Genomic DNA, 21,881 nt, shown 5'->3' with positions numbered 1-21,881 from the left:
CTGGAACACTCTAGGTGCTCAATAAATATGTGTGACCTTCCTGAGAAAGAAGTGGGGAGAGAAAACACCATCGTGTCCCATCGGCTATGGATTGGCTTGACATCATGCATATCAGTTGAATCATATTTTATAATAAAGAAAGAATGAAAGAGTAACATCAGAAACAACTGAAGGAAGGAATATTTTTTTCTAGTTTATTTTAGCTGCTTTTGAAAATATTAGTTACCTTTTTTTTTATTTTAGGAAATTACAAAAGGTAAATAATTTGCAGAGGCTACAAGCCAGCCCTCCATACATTTATTTGTACATGCACTGTTAAGAGACTTATTACAATAGCTGTCACACAGTTCCCTGCCCTTGAAGACCTCACATTGTTTTTGCTATAAGTGAAGACAAACAAATATCAAAAAGATGACACGAATAAAATGTCATATAAATAATTGCAACCTAAAAATTATTTTTGTATTCACGACTAATTTTGGATCTAAAGTCTACCAGGGGAAGTTCACATGAGGGTCACAACTGAAGAGTGGCTTTAAGCAAATAATTTTTCCTCTCTAGTCTTTACTTTCCTTTACTATAAATTGAGAAATATTCTAGCTCATATTCCTTTTCCACTCCAAGATCATATGATTATACAAGGTACACAAACTATCTCACATATAAATAAAAATGAATGTCTATTAATTTATCTGACAAAATAATAATTTACAGATTGAAAAATAATTTATTTGGTAGACCCAGCATATATGTTCTCATACTAACAAAATGTGTATTTCTTTAAATTTTGAAAAATAAATTAAGGTAAATTCTGAATATAAAGGTAAGATAAATCAGAGCTAGACTATGATTTGGCTAATTAAATTTAAACTTAAAAATTCCAAAAAAAGAACAAGGCTATTAATAAAAATATTTTGGCCATCTTTTTTTTCCTTGCTGTTTCCTATATTATCTGAATAGATAATTAAATGAATGGATAGTGTTTTAGATAAAATAAAATTTATAAAGACCTTTATGTATTTGAATGCAAGAAAAGGATTTATATCAACAATCAAAGAGAAAGACTTAAAGCAGCAGATAAGAATATCCTGCAGTTGTCTTTATATTCCATTCCAAAGTTACTTTTCTTTCAGAGTCCAGTCTTGGAAGTAATCCAATCACGATAAGCAGTCACTCGTGTGTAAACACCTGGCTTATTCTTTTCAGCGCATCCATCACCCCAGCTTACTATTCCAACAAGGTGCCAGATATTTCTAGAGTCCGGGTAAGCTAGTGGTCCACCAGAATCATTCTAGAAGAAGATAGGAAGACATGTTTCTTGCCCCATCAAAGAATTTCCTTTTACTGTTTCTCTGGATTTATCAAAACTCCTGGGCACTGAAAATAGTTTACCCTCTTTGGGGCTCAGAACTGTAGAACTTGGGTTTATTTAAAACCCAGGGCAACTACAAACCAAAATATATTGCCTGTAACTGCCATAGGTTGGATTGGACAGAGCAGACTTTATATGAGTTCAGCCTTGACTATGGAGAAAATGATGCACAATGAAGCATGAGGAATGGGGGAAGTGTGCACGTACTGGACCTCCTGCTGCATCTTTGGATAAGGAAGAGGTAGCATTCTATTGTGCAGATTTCCCAGAAAATAGGGCCAACTTTATTTTATTACCAGGTAAGTATTGTCCTTGGTATGGACTCCTAGACTGAAAACTCCATGAGAGCAGGATTTTGTTCACCAGCGCATCCCCAGCATCTAGCCTGGTGTCAGATACATAACTGGGCTTCAGTAAATATCCATTGTGTGGATCAATCTAATCTACTCTATGGAAATCATTCACACGCACAAAAATTTTGTGTTGACAAAACCTTCCATTTAATTAATACTTTGGGAGAAAATGATTTGATGTGTTTATACATACCTGACAAGCGTCAGCTTTTCCTGACATAAATCCAGCACATAGCATTTTATCCGTCACTGTGCCCGATAATGCATGCGAAGCGTTACAGATTTCATTGTCAATAATCTTCACAGAGGCTTGCTGAAGTATTACTGGAAGGGGACCTAAAGGCAATAAGTTCTGTGTATTATGGAGATCTTCACTTTGATTGTGGAGACAAGGAATATATATAGATAAAGCAGATTGTTTTGGTCAGCAAGCGCCAGGCCCGTCACAGCATAGATTGGTCCCTTCCTGGTGTTTACTGCCGCTGGCTACCTCACACATAATTCCAACTCTTCCAATTCTTATTCCCAGAGGTATTTTAGAAATTGAAGACAATTTGGTCCCACCCCTTAGTTTTCTTTTTGATATATTTACTGACTGATTAATTGCATGAGAGAGTGATTGATTAATTGACTGTTTAAATGATTATTCCCCTGAAACAATTACTTTTTTACAGAAAAAACTTACCATTCATATAAAGTGTTCCCCATCCTGTAACTACAACACTGGCATTTTCTGAGAGCTTCATTTTGGCTTCAGGAAGGCAAATCCTCCGAACATACTTCGTAAAAGAGACTTCTTCAGCAAGCTGCACAAGGGCAATATCATTATAAACCCCAGGGCTGCTATAATTTTCATGAAAAACAATGTTTTGGACTTTCTGTGTCATATATGGTTTATTTACTACTGTTCCAAAATTGACGGTCCAATCATCTGAATTATTTTTCCTGAAAGACATAATTTAATTAAAATACATGCAGTTTTTGAGCAATAACAGTGTCCATAGTGGTTATTACCTCATAACTATAAAGCACGAGGCTCCCAGCCAACACAAGAAAGTACCATATTTTTATTTTTAAGGATGCCTTTGACACAAAGATATGGCAAATAAAACAATGCTAAGGACTATTAGATCTGTCAGATTTCTGCAAATCCTCCTAGCTAGAGCCAGGGATGTCTTCTACTACTAAAAGCCCACCCAGTTTCTGAGCAATTTGACTTGGGTAGGAGTCACATGAGCAGCTTCAGTGGACGGGGCCCAGAAGCACTCTTATTGACAAACACCCCGGGTTCCAAGAGCCTGTGGCAGGTTCTGGACATCTTTGTACATAAAAAATTGTCATTTGTTCTTACCCAGTCACCCTATTATTAAGTGCATTTTGACTTCTAATTTAAATTTTCTGATTATTTCTCCAGTTCTTCACTAAAACTCTTTCTCAATTTAAGACCTGACTTCCTGTTTAATTTTTCTCACCGTCCCTCAAAATGTCAGTTGCTGTTTTTGTTTTTAATTTTCAAAAACTTGTAGTGGTTTCAATCCTTCTCCCATTCTGAAACTTTCGGTGACTGCCCACACTCAATGTGATTCTTTTTTTTTTTTTTTTTAAAGATTTTATTTATTTGACAGAGAGAGATCACAAGTAGGCAGAGAGGCAGGCAGAGAGAGGGGAGGAACAGGCTCCCTGCTGAGCAGAGAGCCCGATGCGGGACTCGATCCCAGGACCTGAGATCATGACCTGAGCTGAAGGCAGAGGCTTAACCCACTGAGCCACCCAGGTGCCCTCAATGTGATTCTTAAACTCTGCTCCCTTAGAATCAATTCAGGCTCCACCTCCTGAGATTTATATTTAAGAGATCTGGTGTGGGTTGCCTGGGTGGCTCAGTGGATTAAAGCCTCTGCCTTCAGCTCAGGTCATGATCCCAGGGTCCTGGAATCGAGCCCCCACATCGGGCTCTCTGCTCTGCAGGGAGCCAGCTTTCCCCTTTCTCTCTGCCTGCTCTCTGCCTACTTGTGATCTCTATCTGTCAAATAAATAAATAAAATCTTAAAAAAAAAAAAAAGAGAGAGAGATCTGGCGTGATGCTGAAGGACCCATACTTTGAACAAGTCCCCTGGGTGGTCTTCTGTGTATCGACTACTTTTTAAAAATTGCTTCAGAGACAGATCCTGCAACCATGCTTTACGGAGACTTTCTCAGGAAGTAAGCAACTGGTCAATGAGAAGTGTGCCCAATCAATACAACAAATTTTCCAGGATGTATTTTCTAATGTTTCTTTTAACAAACCTTCTTTACTTCAAGTTGTTCTTTTTGTTTGCTGTCTATAAAATACAACCTGCGTTGTTCCACCTCAACGCATCTGAAGAAGGTGGTTTTCCAGATCCAAAAGGCGTATTGCTCTTTCCCATCTACCTACCCCATCAATCAAATCTTTTATCTATAGGGTCCAGGTTAATCTTACATCTTCATCCCTCAGCTGGATATGCTCACCTTCTTCATCAAATTTTCACAGAACTTATTGTCTTGTTGTAAGTGTGGCATCTACTACACTATGCTGATTAATGCCTTTAATATATCACATTTAAATATTTTCAGTTAGGTAGTAAACACCTGGAGGACAAGGCAAATAAGCATGTAGTAACTGAAATCAGACATACCTGGCATCACATTCAATTTCTGTTAATTTAATAACTGTATGAACTTTGCCAGGTTACATCACCATTTCATTCAGACCTAGTTTCCTCACCTTTAAATAGATTAAATTATACCTTCCATACAGAATTATTGTTATGATTAAATAAAATGTAAATGTAAATAAAGCACTGAATGTCAGGCCCAAGTAGCTATTCTCAAAATGTGAGTTACTTCTATTCACTTTTCCTCTTTGACAAATTAATTTTTTTTAAGTTTTATTTATTTATTTTAGAGAGAGAGAGTGAATGTGCACAAGCGTGGGGGTGGGTAGAAGGAGAGGGAGAGAGAAATTTAAGTAGACTCTGTGCTGAACGTAGAGCTTGATACAAGCTCCCACCCCACCCTGGGATCACAGCCTGAGCAGAAATCAAGAGTTGGCTGCTCAGCCACCTGTGCCACCCATGCGGCCCTCCTCTTTGACAAATTTAAATGCTTCTGCTGCCCTTCAGGTATGCAGGTAATTATACATTTCATTTGGCTTTGGTGAATGTTCACACATTTAAGTCAGTCCCCACCGATGACCCAAATGTCCCGCGCACCCAGAATCCTACAGTTAGTCAGAATTTTGCACTTACTTAGCAAAGCAGTGAGCTGCAGATAATAGCCACCGGCTGCTGATCAGAGATGCCCCGCAATAATGTTGACCTTTCCATTGCATGCTGGCTTGCCATGGCCATGCCCCCACCAGGGCGTTTTCCCCATTCACAATTCGGTTGCCTGGTATGATACTGTTGGATGATCTTCCACAACCTAAAGAAAGGATTTATTTACATAGGAGCAGCTATCTTTGATTACTCCTTTATTTTTAAAGAGAATCTTTTTTTTTTTATTATTTTATTTATTTATTTGACAGAGAGAGAGAGAGATCACAAGTAGCCAGAGAGGCAGGCAGAGAGAGGGAGAAGCAAGCTTCCCACTGAGCAGAGAGCTTGATGTAGGACTTGATCCCAGGACCCTGAGATCATGATCTGAGCTGAAGGCAGAGGCTTAACCCACTGAGCCACCCAGGTGCCCCACTGAGTCACGCAGGTGCCTCTCTTCGATTATTCTTGACAAGAAATACATCTTAAAGTATTACTTGAAACCCTTCAGTAATTGTCCAGCAGCTACTAAGCAATGCTGTGTCTTTCCTAGAATGTACTGGGATCACGGTAGCTGACTCCATCTTGGTTTGGGTGACATTTACTTATACTTTTTTCTCTCTTGAGCATCTTTTGATGATTTTTATTTTATCTATTTGCTATAATTCTCATCTCTCCCATTAGACGCAAATTTCTTGAAGGTGGAGATTTTATTTCATTATGTCTGTATCTTGTACAGCATATGAAGCACTATCTATAAAGTCCCATGTAGATAATAGATACACCATTGAGTGAATGAATGCATGGATGTATCTTGTGTGCAACATGATACTTTAAAAAGAATTCATTTAAAAGATTTCAGAACTATTTTTTATCTTTTAATAAATGTATTTGATATAGCCTACTTTTATATTTTCTTATCCTAAGTTGTCTTTTTCCCCTTCAGTCTTTTTTATTTTAACTTACTCAGATATTATATTTTTCACTCATGATTACATCCTTTGAAATCAGTTCTCATTTCATCCTTTGGACAACTCCTTACAAATGTTAAAATTCAAAGGCCAGTGTTTTTCAAAAGAAATTCCAGATATATATCTGGTATATCCAATAATTTATAAAGATTACTTAATGGACTACTTAATGATATATTTCAAGACACTTTTTAGAATAATGATAGGGAAATATTTGTGAATGTTAAATATATTATAGTTTCTAAACTTACAGTTGTTGGTAAGTATTTCAACATTAGCCTTGCTGATTTCTGAAATTAAAAGAAACATAAAATTAATAAAATATAATCAAGCAATTATCTTTAATCTAGGAACATACATGCTACCTTCCTAGCCCAATTATACTCAACCTTTAACTATTCAGACTAGTTCACATAGCAGTTAACAACCCTTCTCCCTCCTACTTTTTATATTTTGACCATCTCTACACATATCTACCAAGTAGTATAGGACAGGGGAAAGGAATATAAAACAGAGCTCTCAATTTTGTTATAGTTGTAGCAAAATATTTACTGAGGTGAGAAGCTGACATTCTCACTTAAAGAGGGACTGGGAATTAATTACCTTTGGATTTTTTTCCTTATGATAATTCTCATCTCTCTGAAAATGCTCAGAGTTATCTATAAAGAGAAAAATTCTAATTAAAATTTTATTTCATTGGGCCTCTCCTCTTTAGAGTCATCTCATTTCTGTGACTGAATTATGAAATTTTGTGAATTTAACTTAAATTCAAGTCTCTTTTCTATTAGGAAGAGACTTAATTCTTTATTTTTATTATTATATTTTTTAAAAGATTTACCCATTTATTAGAGAGGGAGAGAAACAGTGTAAGCAGGGGGAGGGGCAGAAGGAGAGGAGGAGGATCTCAGGCTAACTCCCTGCTGAACATGGAGCCTCATGAAGGGCTTGATCTCACAACCCTGAGACCATGACCTAAGCCAAAACCAAGATCAGATTCTTAACTGACTGAACCACCCAGGTGCCCCTAGGAAAAGACTTTAGAGACAAAAAGAAAGAGCAGGGAACTACAGGAAGACCCACCAACAAGTGATGACTAAACCCCTAGGGCATTGAGGGGCAGCCTTCCTTCCCAACAGCTACCCACAGAGCAATTGTGTTGTTCTTTTGAGAAGCTCTAGCTCAAATTCACTTGGTCCACTGGTGACAAGGATTGTGAGGCAAAGGAGTTAGAACTGGAAGTTATCAGCCTTGATAGACTTCAAGTACACTAGGATCAACTCTCAGTCAAGAAAACTACAAAACTGAGCTCTGAAATACATGCTTATTACCTAACAGGCCTTTAACAATCCAAATGAGAGATTCAAGAGCTTTGCAGGATCTTCAAGATCTTTTCAGACTTCACTTTCTACATGTACTGGGGCGAAATAATTTTGTTCCCTTGTGTTCTAGGAAATTATTCCAGACAATTTTTTTCTGTTAGTTATCATTCCCATTCTTTCACAAGTAGCAGTGAGAACTCCCTATCTCCAACGTCCCTCGTATGCACCCATCTCCACACTAAATGATCAAGTCCTAAATCTGTTTCCTATAATGAGATCCTGACAAGAGAAGAGGGGAGGAATAATGCTTCAATTAGAGTCCTTCACTTCCTTTTTCATACAAAAACGTGAAACCTTCCAAGCTCAAGTATATGCCCACACTTTAGCCCTCCTTCTTATCACTCTTCAGATATTTTTACAGCGCTGCCCCTTTCATGCCAGCTCATTGGTAGGAGTGCCAGAATTTAAGAAGTATATTTTTCTTCCCAAAGCAAATTCCTGAAACTTCTGGTTCATTTTTTTCCCTAGCACTTTTTTTTTCAAAGAGCCCCAAAACCCACGTAACAGAAAATAATGGAAATAAGTGAAATACCTATGAGTCTCATGGAAGTAGGGACTGCATTCCAGAATGCCATGTTGTCTTTCAATATCTGATGGAAGATAGCTTCAATTTCAGTCTTCATGCTATCCCTCTTTGCTGGAGGAAATTTGAATGTCAGCTGGAACTGTACACTTGAGCCATTGGAATCAGGACTAGAAAAAACAGAAACCTTCTAGTTTGCTGTTTCTTGATTTTTGTAAACATTTTGTGAATACAATGAATTTCCTATATTTTGTCATATTTCCTTTACATAGTCTAAAGAACAATACACAGATATTGTCTCAGTATGTATAGAGGGTAAGGGTCTCTTCTGACTGGTTCACAGGAATTGGTCATGGGATATGTGAATTACAAACTAGAAATCAGAGTATTTTGAACACATGTGAGAAAAGGAGTATTGGTCAACAAATGATTGATTTAAGATTTTATTAAAACAGTAAAAACCATGTCCTTGTGCAGATATTTTCTAATAACTTTAGAAAAAGAGATAAATGCAGGACCAGGAACCATTTGAAAGATAACTCCTAACATATATTCAGGAGCCGGTACTAAGCTTTTCCCTATAAATTCATATACATCTCTATGCCAATATAGCTGTACAATGAGAAATCTCAGAAAGGTAACTCTAAAGCATAAAGAGAATATCCACTATCTATATATTCATTACATTCCTTTTATTAATTAGAAAAGGAGAGTAATTCATTTGGGAAGACCTTCAAAACAAGTCACAGTTTTTTAAAATACCCACAACTTCTATTTTCAATAGAAAGTTTTTGCTTGTAAGTAGGTTAGCTGAATGGCTTTCTGGCCAGCTGGAATTTTTTGTTTTGTTTTGGAAGTTCAGAATTTCCCCAGAATGGATATTGGCAATTACCAAATTATAAGCATTCTCTTGCTTTATCACTTATCCCCTGTGCTCCATGATACCCTCCTCCCTGAATCCCTCTTGACCATCAGCATACTCAAGCATACTTCAAAGTCCTATTTAGACAAATTTTATCTTAAATGACACTAAAATTCACTTTGATTCAGTCATTATAATGATAGTGATTACTAAAGAGACCAAAAGAAGATTATTTTAGGAAAGGTATGGCCAGATGGATGTGAATGGGAGAAGAGGAAGCTAGTAGGTTCACAGCAAAACAATCAGATGAGACTCTTTTTTTCACAGAGTTAAAATTATCTTTCATCACAGCAGTCAGTTAGGACTGGCTGCTACCAATAGCCTTACAATTAATTACCCTTCAAGTGTGGGGATTATGCTGCTGCCCCTCGGAACAATTTGTTATTTAAACTGTAACCCCTGGAGGATTTTACTAGTTACCAAGCCCATTTAGATATGGCCTTAAGAAATACTTATGCTGGCAACAGATCTTTGGGGAGAAGGACGAGGTACCGTGAAGCCGGCAGCCGGGAACGCCCGGCTCGCCCAGGGTGGAAGGAAAACCACCTGCTTCCCTTTTCCGCTATGGCTCCTTTCTCTTCCCAGAAGTGCCCCTTGTTAGTTAGGTGAGTTCTTTGAATGTGCTTGTTTAACTATAAACTTTATCCTCCTCCTTGCTTGTCTGCAAGACGGGATTAACGTTTGACCTCCATGATCCTTCTGTGGGCTATTGTTTTCTATCCAATAAAAGTGAGACTGTGGAGTTGCTCGTGGCCACGGTCCTTCTCGACTGTTGTCCCCTGCTCCCAGTCTCTTGCAGCTGACTTGTCTGTGCCTAATTCTTCTCCCGTCGCCGACTGGAAGCGGCAGGATTACACATTTGTACAGAACAGTTCCTATTCTGCACAGAAATGTGTTAATTGCAATGACATTTTAATTTATGGGTCTGTCTTTCTTTCTTCATTTCTTTCTTTCCTTCTTTTTTTCTTTCTTTCTTTTGTTTCCATCTCTCTCTCTATTTTTTCTATTGTTCTTATTTAAAACCATGGCTGATGTTATATATCATCTACCTTCCCGTCCATAAGATCCTGATGGAATTTGCACTTACAGAATTTTGATGACCTGAGAGTTGATATATTCTTTATATATACTCGAATTTTGAAAAGCCTCCAACATCTGTCAAGAGAAAGAAACAAAGTGGCCACCATATCAGTTTCAATCAAATTTATTATGAAATTATTAAAAGAAATCTCTGACTTACCTTAGTCTCTATATTTTTGCTCAGATCTGTGCTGGCTTGTGAAGCTCCATTTTCACAACTATCATTGTATGTAACTCCAGAAATATGAAAATCGCCTTGGTAATAGAAAATCCTTCCTGTGAAACAAAAAAATACTCAAAGGATTTTAAAATAACAAATACCCTTAAATCCCTCCATATTTTTGTCTCGATATTAACATTTGACCCAGATTTTTAAATAATCAGAGGGAGGGAGAAAGAAAGTGGAAAACAATGAAAGGTAGTGAATATCCACTCATTCTAGAAATGGCAACCCCCAGCTTTCATGAAGTGATACTCCTCCTTTCTTCATATGATAATAGATGTTACTGCCCTATTAAAGCCAGGAATATCCTCAGGATCCACCTTAAAACAGCAATCCAGGCAATCACTAACAATCCACCTGAGTGGATGAAACTCATTTTTCATATGCAATCTAAATTCTCATAATAGTGATTACCCAGTTACAGCAATCCAGGCAATCACTAACAATCCACCTGAGTGGATGAAACCCATTTTTCATATGCAATCTAAATTCTCATAATAGTGATTACCCAGTTACTCTTTCTAAGCACTTCTGATACGGAAATATTCTGATAAGGAAATATTACAAACATTCCCCTTCACTCTCTGGATGATCTACACCCTCTTATAATTTTTCTTCTGCCTCATTGTCTATCAGTCTGCTTTCTATTCCTTGTAGTCATTCCTTGAGGAATTCCCACTGCCCTTCTACTTCCCTCCAGTATACGGTGGCTGGTGTTTGGTGAGCATCACAAGGTCTCACATTCTCCATTCTGTCTGGTCCCTGAATGTAAATGGCTTTATCTAATCTATTTGGCTACTGCAATTTAAAACACGACAAGCCTAGAGGTAGTTCTTCCACATCATGCATGTACTTCTAAAAATAGGAAAAAGCCATTTGCAAAGATGTGAATGGAACTAGAGGGTATTATCCTAAGCAAAATAAGTCAATCAGAGAAAGACAGTTATCATGTGATCTCACTGATATGTGGAATTTAAGAAACAAAACAAATGGTCTTAGGAGAAGAGAGGAAAAAATAAAACAAAATGAAACCAGAGAGGGAGACAAAGCACAAGAGACTCTTAATCATAGGAAACAAACAGAGTTGCTGGATGGGAGGGAGGTAGGAGGATGGGGTAACTGAGTGATGGACATTAAGGAGGGCAGGTCATATAATGAGCACTAGGTATGACTGATGAATCACAGACTTGTACCTCTGATTAACTGAACTGAATTAAAATTTAAAAAATTAAAAAATAAGATAAATAAAAATTGGAACTAATATAAAATAGTATCCTGTTTTGGTTAAGCAATTAGCCATTCATATATTTTGAGAACAACAGTACTTTTGATCCATTTAAAAAAGTACCAGGGGACCTGGATGGCTCAGTCAGTTAAATGGCTGCCTTTGGCCTGGGTCCTGATCCCAGAGTTCTGAGATGGAGCTCTGCTCTCTGCTCAGTGGGGAGTCTGCTTTTTCCTTCTTCTGTTTGCTGTTCCCCCTGCTTGTGTTCTCTCACACTCTCTCTCTCTCTGTAAAATAAAATCTAAAAAAAAAAAAATTAGTACCACATAATCTCTAAGGAATGCTAATAATAGGGTTTAAAAAATATGATCTCTGAGCTGAAATAATTCATTATCCTAGAAGTCAGGAATATCATTTCAATCTAAGATATGAGAGACTGTGGACTCTGAGAAATAAACTAAGGGTTTTAGAAGGGAAGGGGGTGGAGAATGGGTTGGCCCAGTGATGGGTATTAAGGAGGGCACATATTGCATGGAGCACTGGGTGTTATATGTAAACAATGACTCTTGGAACACTGCATCAAAAACTAATGATGTACTGTATGCTGACTAACATAACATAATAAAATAAAAAATAAAATAAAAACTAGTTTCTTATTTTCAATGGTCTCCTATATTTTTCCTCATGGCAAGTGGTATATATGAAAAGCAAATGCTAGGTTCTAAGAAGTTATCTAAGGTCTTTCTGAAAGAATAATGCATACCGAGTTAGAGGAGCTACTTTAAATCCTCCCACCAATTGGGTGTGCATGTTGGTATATCACGTTAGCCTCCTGGACATTTTCTCATTAATCCCAAAGACTAAACTGCAAAAATAAACTCCAAGATCCTCTTTCTTAGCATTTCGTGCTTTTGATCTATGAAGTCCATCAACAAATAGAACAGCAAACAACTAGAATCTGCTAATTTTGTGTTAGATCCAGTACGCTGAACTTGGGTATTTACAGAGAGGCAGATTTCTTTTCTTTCTTTTTTTTTTTTTTAGGAAACTATTTTATTTTATCATAAAGATATTATTTATTTATTTTAGGGAGAGAGAATATGTGTGTGTGTGTGTGTGTGTGTGTGAGAGAGAGAGAGAGTGTGCACTTGCACAAGTGGGGGGAGGGGCAGAGGGAGAGGGAGAAGCCGGCTCCAAGGACCCTGATGTAGGACTCTATCTCAGGACCCTGAGATCATGACCTGAGCTGAAGGCAGATCCTTAACCAAGTGAACCACCCAGATGTCCCAGGTAGGCAGATTAATTTGTCAAAAGTCATACATATCATGCCCATATTTAAAGAAACCATGATGTTTAGATATGTGTAGTTATATTATTGGAAAATCAGATTGATATGAGGTGCAATTTTTTAGTTTATTTTCCCTTGCTTATTTTTATAAACTGAATTGTCCCCCTAGAATTCATATGTTGAAGCCTTAATCCCCTATGTGGCTATATTTAGAGATAAGGCCTTTAGCAAGGTAACTAAGGTTAAATCAGATCATAAATCAGATCATTAGGTTAAATCAGAAACCAATAGCCTTATAAGAGGAGATACAAGAGAATGATCCTTCTTTCTCTGTCCTGAAAATTACCTCCCGACCCCATATACCACAGAAAAAAAGGGCATGTGTAGCTATATTAACCCTGCTGACATTCTGATCTTGGACTTCCAGCCCTCAAAACTGTGAGAAAACAAATATTTGTTGTTTTAAGACACCTAGTCTGTGGTATTCTGTTATGGCAGCTTGAGCTGAATAATACAATTACTTAGATAAATTGAATGGGAATCTATCTGTACCCTACACTGTGGTCTATAAAATCATAATCATAATTAAATCATAATAATAATATAAAATCACATCATAATTAAAATCATAATTTTATAGACATAGCAATGATCAGTATTTAGGTAGTAATCTTTCCATATCCCAAGGCTTATAATAAAATCTATATTTTAAGATAGAAATATATTTTACCACCTTTATAAAACATTGCTTTAGACCTATGGGTTGCAACACTATCTATTTATTAGAATAACTACAGAGCTTCTAAAAGGCATACATGGGCGGGCTCTGCCCCAGTTTCATTGAATCAGAAAACCTAAGGGAATGGACACTTCTTTGGAAGAGCTCCACAGGTGATTCTGAGAGGAAGCCAGGGTTTAGAACTACTAGATAAACTAGCTGAAGGATGTATCCTTTGTTTATAAATGTCTGTGTAAGCTTTTCGAAATAGTTTTGTTAAATAAAATACTTAAGGAAGAGCTGAACCAGTCATTTCTAGAATAATGATGCTTGTGGAATATTAATCTGAGTTAATCCAAGAAGTAGAAAGTGAAAAATAATGTCTTGAAAACAATAGACATATTCAGAGAGATTATGCTAGGTGTCATCCAATTTAAGTTGCTCTTAGTATTAACAAAGATTGTATTCATTTCTAATTCAGATTCCTAGAGCAAATCCATCTTTCAGACTGACTCCAGACGACCTTTACAAGAGTTTTGAATGTGTATTTTTAATTGAACCTAGTTCAATTAACTTAATTATAGGTGATATAAGCCCATCTAGCCTTGTATTTGAAACTGTAGGTGGTTAACCATGTAGAGAAAGTCAAGGGCAATTTTCATCCCACACATGTCCTGCTTGAGCCAGGTGCTGTTCTCCCTTTTGCACCACTGCAGTCCATGAATGCACTGTTTCTCCAGAAGAAGAGACTCATTAAAATACAAATTATATTTTGGAAGGATAACTAATTAAGCTACTAGGCTTCTTCACAGGGCTTGATTTGGTAAAACTGAAACAAATTTCCTTAAGGGGAAATTATATAATGAACGTTATTTTTTAATGAGCAGAATCAGAGGACAGAAGGATCCAGACTACAGAGAGTTCAGGGGTCGACATAGCAGGCAAGAGACGGTATGCATACCTTACCCATCTGAAGGACAAGTTCTGAAGTTTGAAACCAAGATGGTTAGAGAAAACATAAGGCACTTGGGTGGCTCAGTTTGTTAAGCACCCAACTCTTGGTTTTGGCTCAGATCATGATCTAATGGGTGGTGAGACCAAGCCCTACCTAGGGCTCTGTGCTCAGTGGAGAGTCTTCTCGAAGACTCTCTTCCTCTGTCCTTCCCCCAATGTGCTCTCTCGCTCTCTTTCTCTCTCTCAAATAAATACATCTTTAAAAGAAAAAAAAAAAAGATGGTTAGGGAAAACAAAGGAGAGGCCGGGTTGAAGAAAAAGCTGGAATTTGTATTAGGAAAATGCATCCTATGCTTCATTATTGTATAGGGTAATATATTTCAGAGAAACAAAACAGAAAAACTTATGATAAAGTAGAATAATACTCTTGAATGTTAAGGTCTGGGTTTATGTTCATCTATGACACTTAAAAGCCTATAATAATAAGCACTTTTCTTTTCTCAATCTTGATTTTTTGCATATGAAAACAGGGATAGTAGTAAAACTTACCCTCCCTAGTCAAAGAATTATCATGAGGATCAAGTAGAATTATGGATGTCAAGTTTCTTTGAAAATACTAAATAGCTTCACAAACTTAAGGTTTTATTTTTCTAAAAGGTAAAAATAATTTGGAATACCAAGATTTCTGAATGTGGCGTTAACAAAGATTTTTAAGATAATATCAAATTTATAAAAACATATAGTCACTTCTACTATCTACCGTTAGATGAGACATTTTTGTGGATGAAAGACCTAAATATGACACAGGAATCCAACAAAATCCTATAGGAGAGCAGCCTCTTTTACCCCAGCTACAGCAACTTCTTGTTAGAGATGTCTTCAAAGGCAATGGAAATAAAAACAAAAATGACCTATTGGGATCTCATCGAGATAAAAAGCTTTTGCACAGCAAAGGAAATAGTCACCAAAACTAAAAGGCAACCCATAAAATGGGAGATGTTTGCAAGTGTCTTATCAGATAAAGGGCTAGTATCCAAAATCTTTAAAGAATTTATCAAACACAATACCCCAAAAACAAAAAATCCAGTCAAGAAATGGTTAGAAGACATTAACAGGCATTTCTCCAAAGAAGACATACAAATAGGCCAACAGACACATGAACAAAGGCTCAGCATCACTTGGCATAAGGGAAATACAAATAAAATTACGATGAGATACTGCCTCACACTGGTCAGAACAGCTATAATTAACAACTCAGGAAACAACAAATGTTGGTGAGGATGCAGAGAAAGGGGACCCCTCTTTCACTGTTGGTGGGAATGCAAACTGGTGCAGCCACTCTGGAAGACAGTATGGAGATTTCTCAAAAAGTTGAAAATAGAGTCACCCTATGACCCAGCAACTGCACTATTTTTAGGTATTCATCCAAAGGATACAAACATAGTGGTTCATAGGGGCACATGCACCCCAAAAATTATAGCGGCAATGTCCCTGATAGCCAAAATATGGAAAGCACTCAGATGTCTGTCGACAAATGAATGCATAAATAAGAGGTGAGATATATTGATATAGATATAGATATAGATATTTCAGCCATCAAAAAAAGAATGAAATCTTGCTATTTGCAATGACATGGATGGAACTAGAGGGTATTATGCTCAGCAAAAGAAGTAAGTCAGAGAAAGATAAATATGATTTGATTTCACTCATATGTATAATTTAAGAAATAAAAAAGATGAACATAGGGGAAGGGAAGAGAAAATAAGACAAAAACAGAGAGAGAAAAGTCCTAACAGTCTCTTAACTATAGGAAACAAACTGTGGGTTGCTGGAGGGGAAGTGGGTGGGGGGCTGGGGTAACTGGATGATGCACATTAAGAAAGACCCTTGATGTAATGAGTACTGGGTGTTATACGCAACTGATGAATCACTAAACTATCTCTGAAACTAATAATACACTCTATGTTAATTAAATTGAACTAAATTTTTAAAAAAGATGATACATTTGTGGATTATTCATTGCTATTTAGCAATTATATCTTAATAACCAGAATTGAGCCAAGAAGAGTAGGGATTTCCAAATTTTTAGATATATTTACCAAAAGATAAAACAATTCAACTACTAACCTATTGCATAAGCTCCTTTATTGACAATGCATTTTGGCCTCAAAATATTGAAATTTTCAGTTTTGTCCATAGTCTCATAGTTGGTAATATGTTATAGAGTGGCTCAAGGAGGCATTTGATTAAAAAAAATTTATAAACCTTGGTATTAAATAACAAAGAATTATTACATTGAAGTAACAGTAAATAGATGAGAAATTTCCCATGAAAAAACTTAATATTCATGTTTCTTACCCACTTCTAAAAATAAAAGGAGATTTAGTAGCAAGGTGAAAATGAAAAATAAGCAATACTGACCAACTGCCAGAAAATGAACAAGAAGACCAATAGTTATTCCCAAGATTGCTGTCACTCCAAGAAAAATAAAGATCACTACCCATGCTGACCAAGATCTTCCCCGGGAGGACATGCCATGCCTATAAAAGGAAAAAAATGGTTCGAATCAGATGATAGACATTCTAAATTTACCTGGCTCTCCTTCAACTCATATAACATAATATATAATTTATGAATAGGTCCTTATTTCAGCATGAAGCATAGAAGCCTTAAACATCATAAACAACATAAAGGGGGTACACCCTAATACTCATTTACTAAACAAATCATAGTTGAGTACCGTGTTAGCTTCTGGGAATATTGCAGTGAGCAAGATTCACTTCAGGGATGCCTGGTTTCTCTGAAAAGAAATTGATTTGCTCTTTTTATTTATCTAAAGCAGGTTATAAAATACTAGGTGTGGTCTGATTGTATTTTGGCTATAATGATACTATGTATACAGACATATAAATTTATAAACAAATATATAATATAACCATTCGTAAGTTTTAATTAAATGTGAGAGGAAATACCATGATGCCAACCTCAGTTATCCCATAACCGCTGTTATAAGATTATAGGTAGAGTTTTCTTTTTTGTTTACTTTTTCTTAACTATATTTTCTAATGTTTCTACAATAAACATGGATTATTTGAGTCACATAAATTAAGAGGTAAGTTTAATCATCAAAGCTAATTAATTAGATGAAAAATAATCACAAAATATGGTGACTTGGTATCACCCAAATGGAGTGGTCTAGAGTTATAATTAGATCTTATGGTTACCCTCAGTCTAATCTATATAATGTTTGGGCACTAGTTATTTATCATTCATATTTTAAAAGACATGATGTCATGAAATTGCTGATTTGGAGAAAGAGCTTTAACAAGCACTCATAAAATTCTGATTTCAGGGGCACTTGGGTGGCTCAGTCAGTTAAATGTCTGTCTCCAGCTCAGGCCATGATCCTTGTGTCCTGGGATGGAGCCCTGTATTGGGAATCCCTGCTCAGTGGGGAGCCTGCTATTTCATCTCCTTCTGCCCTTCCTCACCTGCTCATGCTCATTCTCTCCCTCTCACTCTCTCTCAAATAAATAAATAAAATCTTTAAAAAAAAAATCTGATTTCAAATTTCAAAGTAGCTTAAGCAGTTTCATCAATCTTTCATATTCTGCATCACCTAAAACAAAACTTGTAAAACAGAGGAGTTTATAATCAGGGGATATATTTGGCACATTAGATATTCCCTATGAATATGAGAATCTTTTTGTTTTGATCCCTCTAGAACCAGTTTATATTTAGGTAGAGAAGTTCCTTTAAAAAAACAAATAATACCTTATGACACAACTGTACAACTCCACCCAGTTTTATTCCCTCTCTGCTCTGTTCTTAATCCTACCTCTTCTTCATACCCCTTTGATGACTTGTTAATTAGTGTTTCCCAGAACCAGAATTATTTGTCAAAGCTCCTCAAAGAGACTCCCTGTTTCAGATGCATTCCACGTATGCTTTCATACCGGAATCCTGCTGTTTAATCTCTTCCTCAGAGCAAAGAGCCATTCAGGTATTGTGTTTTTTACACTAGATGAATCACACTTTAAAAGGGGTATGCAATTAAGGTAATTAATAGCTATTTAGAACCCAATGACTATCTGATAATAAATCTTTTCAAATAAGTAGAAATGTTTACTGTGATACTGAGGTCTCAGATTTGTTTTGGATTAGTCAGTGGTAACTTAGTCTGGTAGCTTAGTCTTTCTGAAATGTGCAAATTAATTTGAAGGACTTTTAATATTATGTGTCCCGAATAATGACTCTAAAGTAGCTGAAATGGTTTCTGTATAAGTAATCACCAGATTACTGTTTATATTTATTTGGAAGCTCCTTTTAGAAGTTCTGGGAAGTGGTAGAGAATACATTTTGTTAACAATAGCACTGATGCTTTGTTCCCTTTCATTATGAATTTCTTCCTGTTATAAATAAGGATATACTTTTATATCTAAAACATCATAGTTGTTTATGTTTTATTCAACCCTTCCTCTAGTAACTGTGATGCATGGACACTAGGAATTGATTATTATTTTTGAATAATAGCTGAAATTATTTAAATGATGCTTTAAATATTTAAAAGGTTTCCATTCATGAAACAATTTACTTTCTCACTTAGCAGATTAATTTTGGCCTTTTTTTTAAAAACAGAAATCTGCATTCCAGAATGAACTCATTTAACAAACAAAACAGGTTAAAAATTAATCTTCAATGAATTTAACCAGCTCCATACACTTAATTAAACTATAACTACCTCATTTTTGTATTGAATCTAATTCAAGTAAGGGCTTGTCACTCTTCTGGCATAATCAAACATTTCCCTTAATCAAATCACAATAATAATGTCAATAAAAATATTGATAACTTCATGATTCACAATTTTAAAGCATCAATTTTACTAATTTATCCACACAGTCTATACCAGGTTTTATTTCCTAGATTAGATTTTCTTACAACTACCTTCTGATATTGAATTAGCAGTTAAACTACAAAGCATTACAATAACTGTAATTTTCATTAATTAGAACTAAATTTATAGACGATTTGAATTAGATTTACCTGAATTTTGTTATACAGGGAAGACTGTTAAAACAGAATTCCAGTACAAAATTCCCCAAATTTTATAAAGATCAACTTTTTTTTTTTCATAGAGGACTTAGTCATTAGGGAAAGAGTTGTGAATAAGGAACAGAGAAATTAATGATCAAATGAGTTGAATGGCTTCCACCAATAACTTTCCCCTGGACTTGTGGAAAAGCAGAGAGCCTACAGAGGGAATTTATTTGAAAATCTATGAAGTTTTGAGGATGCTCTGGAGTCTGCCAGCTGCCAATTCAGGGCCTGGATTATAAGTACATTATTATAAAAATCTATAACGAAATTTGCATTTTTAAATCATTTCCAAGACAACATTTTCATATTAGAAAATATTATTTTAATTACATTACTAGAGAACAAAAATGGTAGTGTTCTTATAAAAAAAAAAAGTAAGCAAAATTTTGCTGAGATTGGATTCTTTTTTTTTTTTTCTTTTTTTTAACTTCCGGAAACTTTCCTAAAGATTTTGCCAAAATTTTGGACCTTAGAAACAATAGCATTTTTTTAACAGTGTACAGAAATAAAAATCTAAATTATGGAAAGCAAGCAGTTAACAAAAATCTAAAAGATAATCTAAGAACTTTCTAGGTTTTGTAGCCTTAATCTCCCAAATAAAATCCCATTTACCTGTGCATGGTATTCTAATTGTTGTGGTGTTGTCAGGAACAGTGATGGTGATGATGATGAGGGTGACAATGATAATAGTGATAATTAAAATAAGGGCCTTCTGGTGTAGCTTTTAAGGAGATCAGTGTTTCCCAGGTTTCTGTGTGACGTCCAGTGTTGATTGGTTTATTTTCATGGGCTGGGTGAAATCTAGAGAACAAATATGATGACACTTGTATGACCAGCATTAATGACTTTCATATTTCTATTGTTTCAAGACAGGAGTCATCCAGGGAATCACAAACTTCCTTGACTCGGCTATTTAGAAAAAAAAAAAAAAAATAGCCTACTCCTAGATTGGTCTTCTAGAAGGTAGATCTAAGAAACAGTTTTGTGGTAAATTGGGATAATCCTAACTCTGTGTTTGGCCAGTTCCATTTATACTGGCTTCTTCCCCAGCTGACATCAGCTGTAACTAAGCAGAAATTTCTGACAAATGAATTTTCACAAGGTACCAATTTTAATATAACTAATATCACTATTCTGATGTAAATGAAGTTGTATTTCATTGTGATTTACATTTAAATTTCCCTAATTACCAGTGAGGATAATTATTTTCATTCTGGGTTTCTCCTTCTGAGAATTTTGTTCATGTATCTAGCTATTGGGTTATTTATCTTCTTTCTTATGGATATATGTGAGTTATCTATTTATACTGGATAAGTATAATGTACTTATCTATTTTACATACTCCGTATGTAAGGAGCTTGGAAGTTGCCATTCCATCTTAAGAAGAAGTATAAAGCTTAACAGACTATGAAATCAGCAACTCTTTTTTTGGGTCCATAACTGAGGAGAGGACACAGAGCAAACAACTGCCCCAAATACTGGAAAGATAGACAAGAGAATTCAGTTAATAAGTGAGTCAAGACTCTAAGTATTCTTAAGTCTTGACTGAGTCAAGAGTCCAGGGCAGAAGCCATCAGAGCAGAACCAGTGTTAGGAAAGAAAAACCTAAAGTGTAATTGACACACTGCTGGAGATTTGGTATGAATACCTCTGAGAATTTTTAAAAACTCCAGAGGGACCCAGTCATAGGGGGAAGGCCATAGCATTGTGAGATTCAGCCAGACTCCATAATAATATTGAAGAAAAATCCATCTGGGCTTCTGGTGGGGAGACAGGAAAGGGAACATTTTGAAATATTCCAGAGCACTCGATTCTTCCTAACAAGGCCTGCCTTGGGAGACAACTCGTTAATCAAAACCTATCATACTGGGGTATTAACAGAGCCTCACTAACCTGGGAAAGGGAAATACCCAACCTCAGATTATTTTTCCATCCTGAGAACAGGGGGTAAAAAAATTGACAAACACTGGTGAAGTTCATAATCTAGAGGCATAGACTCACTAAAAGCGTAGACTTAATCTTCAGACTGTAGGACACTCCTTCTCCCTAGACCTTACCACCACATTACTAAAGGCCTGTTTATAGTCGTTCCTTTTACCTGATCTGTCATGCCCAAATATCAGGGAAAATTTACAAGACACACCAAAGGGGAAAAAAAGAAAAAAGAAAAAGAAAAAGAAAAAAGAAAACCCTCAGTTTGAAGAGACAGAGCAAGTCTCAGAACCAGACGCGGCAGGAATGTTGAAATTACTATACCAGGAATTTAAAACAATTATGATTGATATGTCGACAGCTTTAATGGACAAAGTAGACAGCATGCAAGAACAGACGGGAAATGTAAGCAGAGGGATAGAAATCCTACAAAAGAACTGAAATGCTACAGATTAAACAACAACAATAGCAACACTGTAACATAAATGAAGAATGTCTTTGAAGGGACATAACAGCCCTAAATGTGTATGTACCTAACTACAGCGTCAAACTACACGAGACAAAAAGCG

At 36.0% G+C, this 21,881-nt stretch overlaps 1 protein-coding gene across 1 annotated transcript; it reads right to left on the bottom strand.

Annotated features, from left to right (window-relative positions):
• Nucleotides 1–1,129: 1,129 nt before the first annotated feature.
• Nucleotides 1,130–18,129, bottom strand: LOC122890171 (transmembrane protease serine 11B-like). Its single transcript, XM_044225923.1, has 10 exons — nucleotides 18,119–18,129; nucleotides 16,702–16,820; nucleotides 10,033–10,148; nucleotides 9,880–9,947; nucleotides 7,880–8,040; nucleotides 6,220–6,258; nucleotides 4,992–5,166; nucleotides 2,411–2,670; nucleotides 1,919–2,061; nucleotides 1,130–1,291 (listed from the first exon to the last, which is right to left on the bottom strand). The coding sequence occupies exons 1-10, from the start codon at nucleotides 18,127–18,129 to the stop codon at nucleotides 1,130–1,132; spliced, it is 1,254 nt and encodes a 417-aa protein (XP_044081858.1).
• Nucleotides 18,130–21,881: the final 3,752 nt, after the last annotated feature.

This window comes from Neovison vison, chromosome 11 (assembly GCF_020171115.1).
Source record: "Neovison vison isolate M4711 chromosome 11, ASM_NN_V1, whole genome shotgun sequence".
In the NCBI taxonomy this organism is placed as follows: domain Eukaryota; kingdom Metazoa; phylum Chordata; class Mammalia; order Carnivora; family Mustelidae; genus Neogale; species Neogale vison.
The sequence above is the reverse complement of the archived record's forward strand: the minus strand, read 5'-3'. Positions and strand labels throughout refer to the sequence as shown.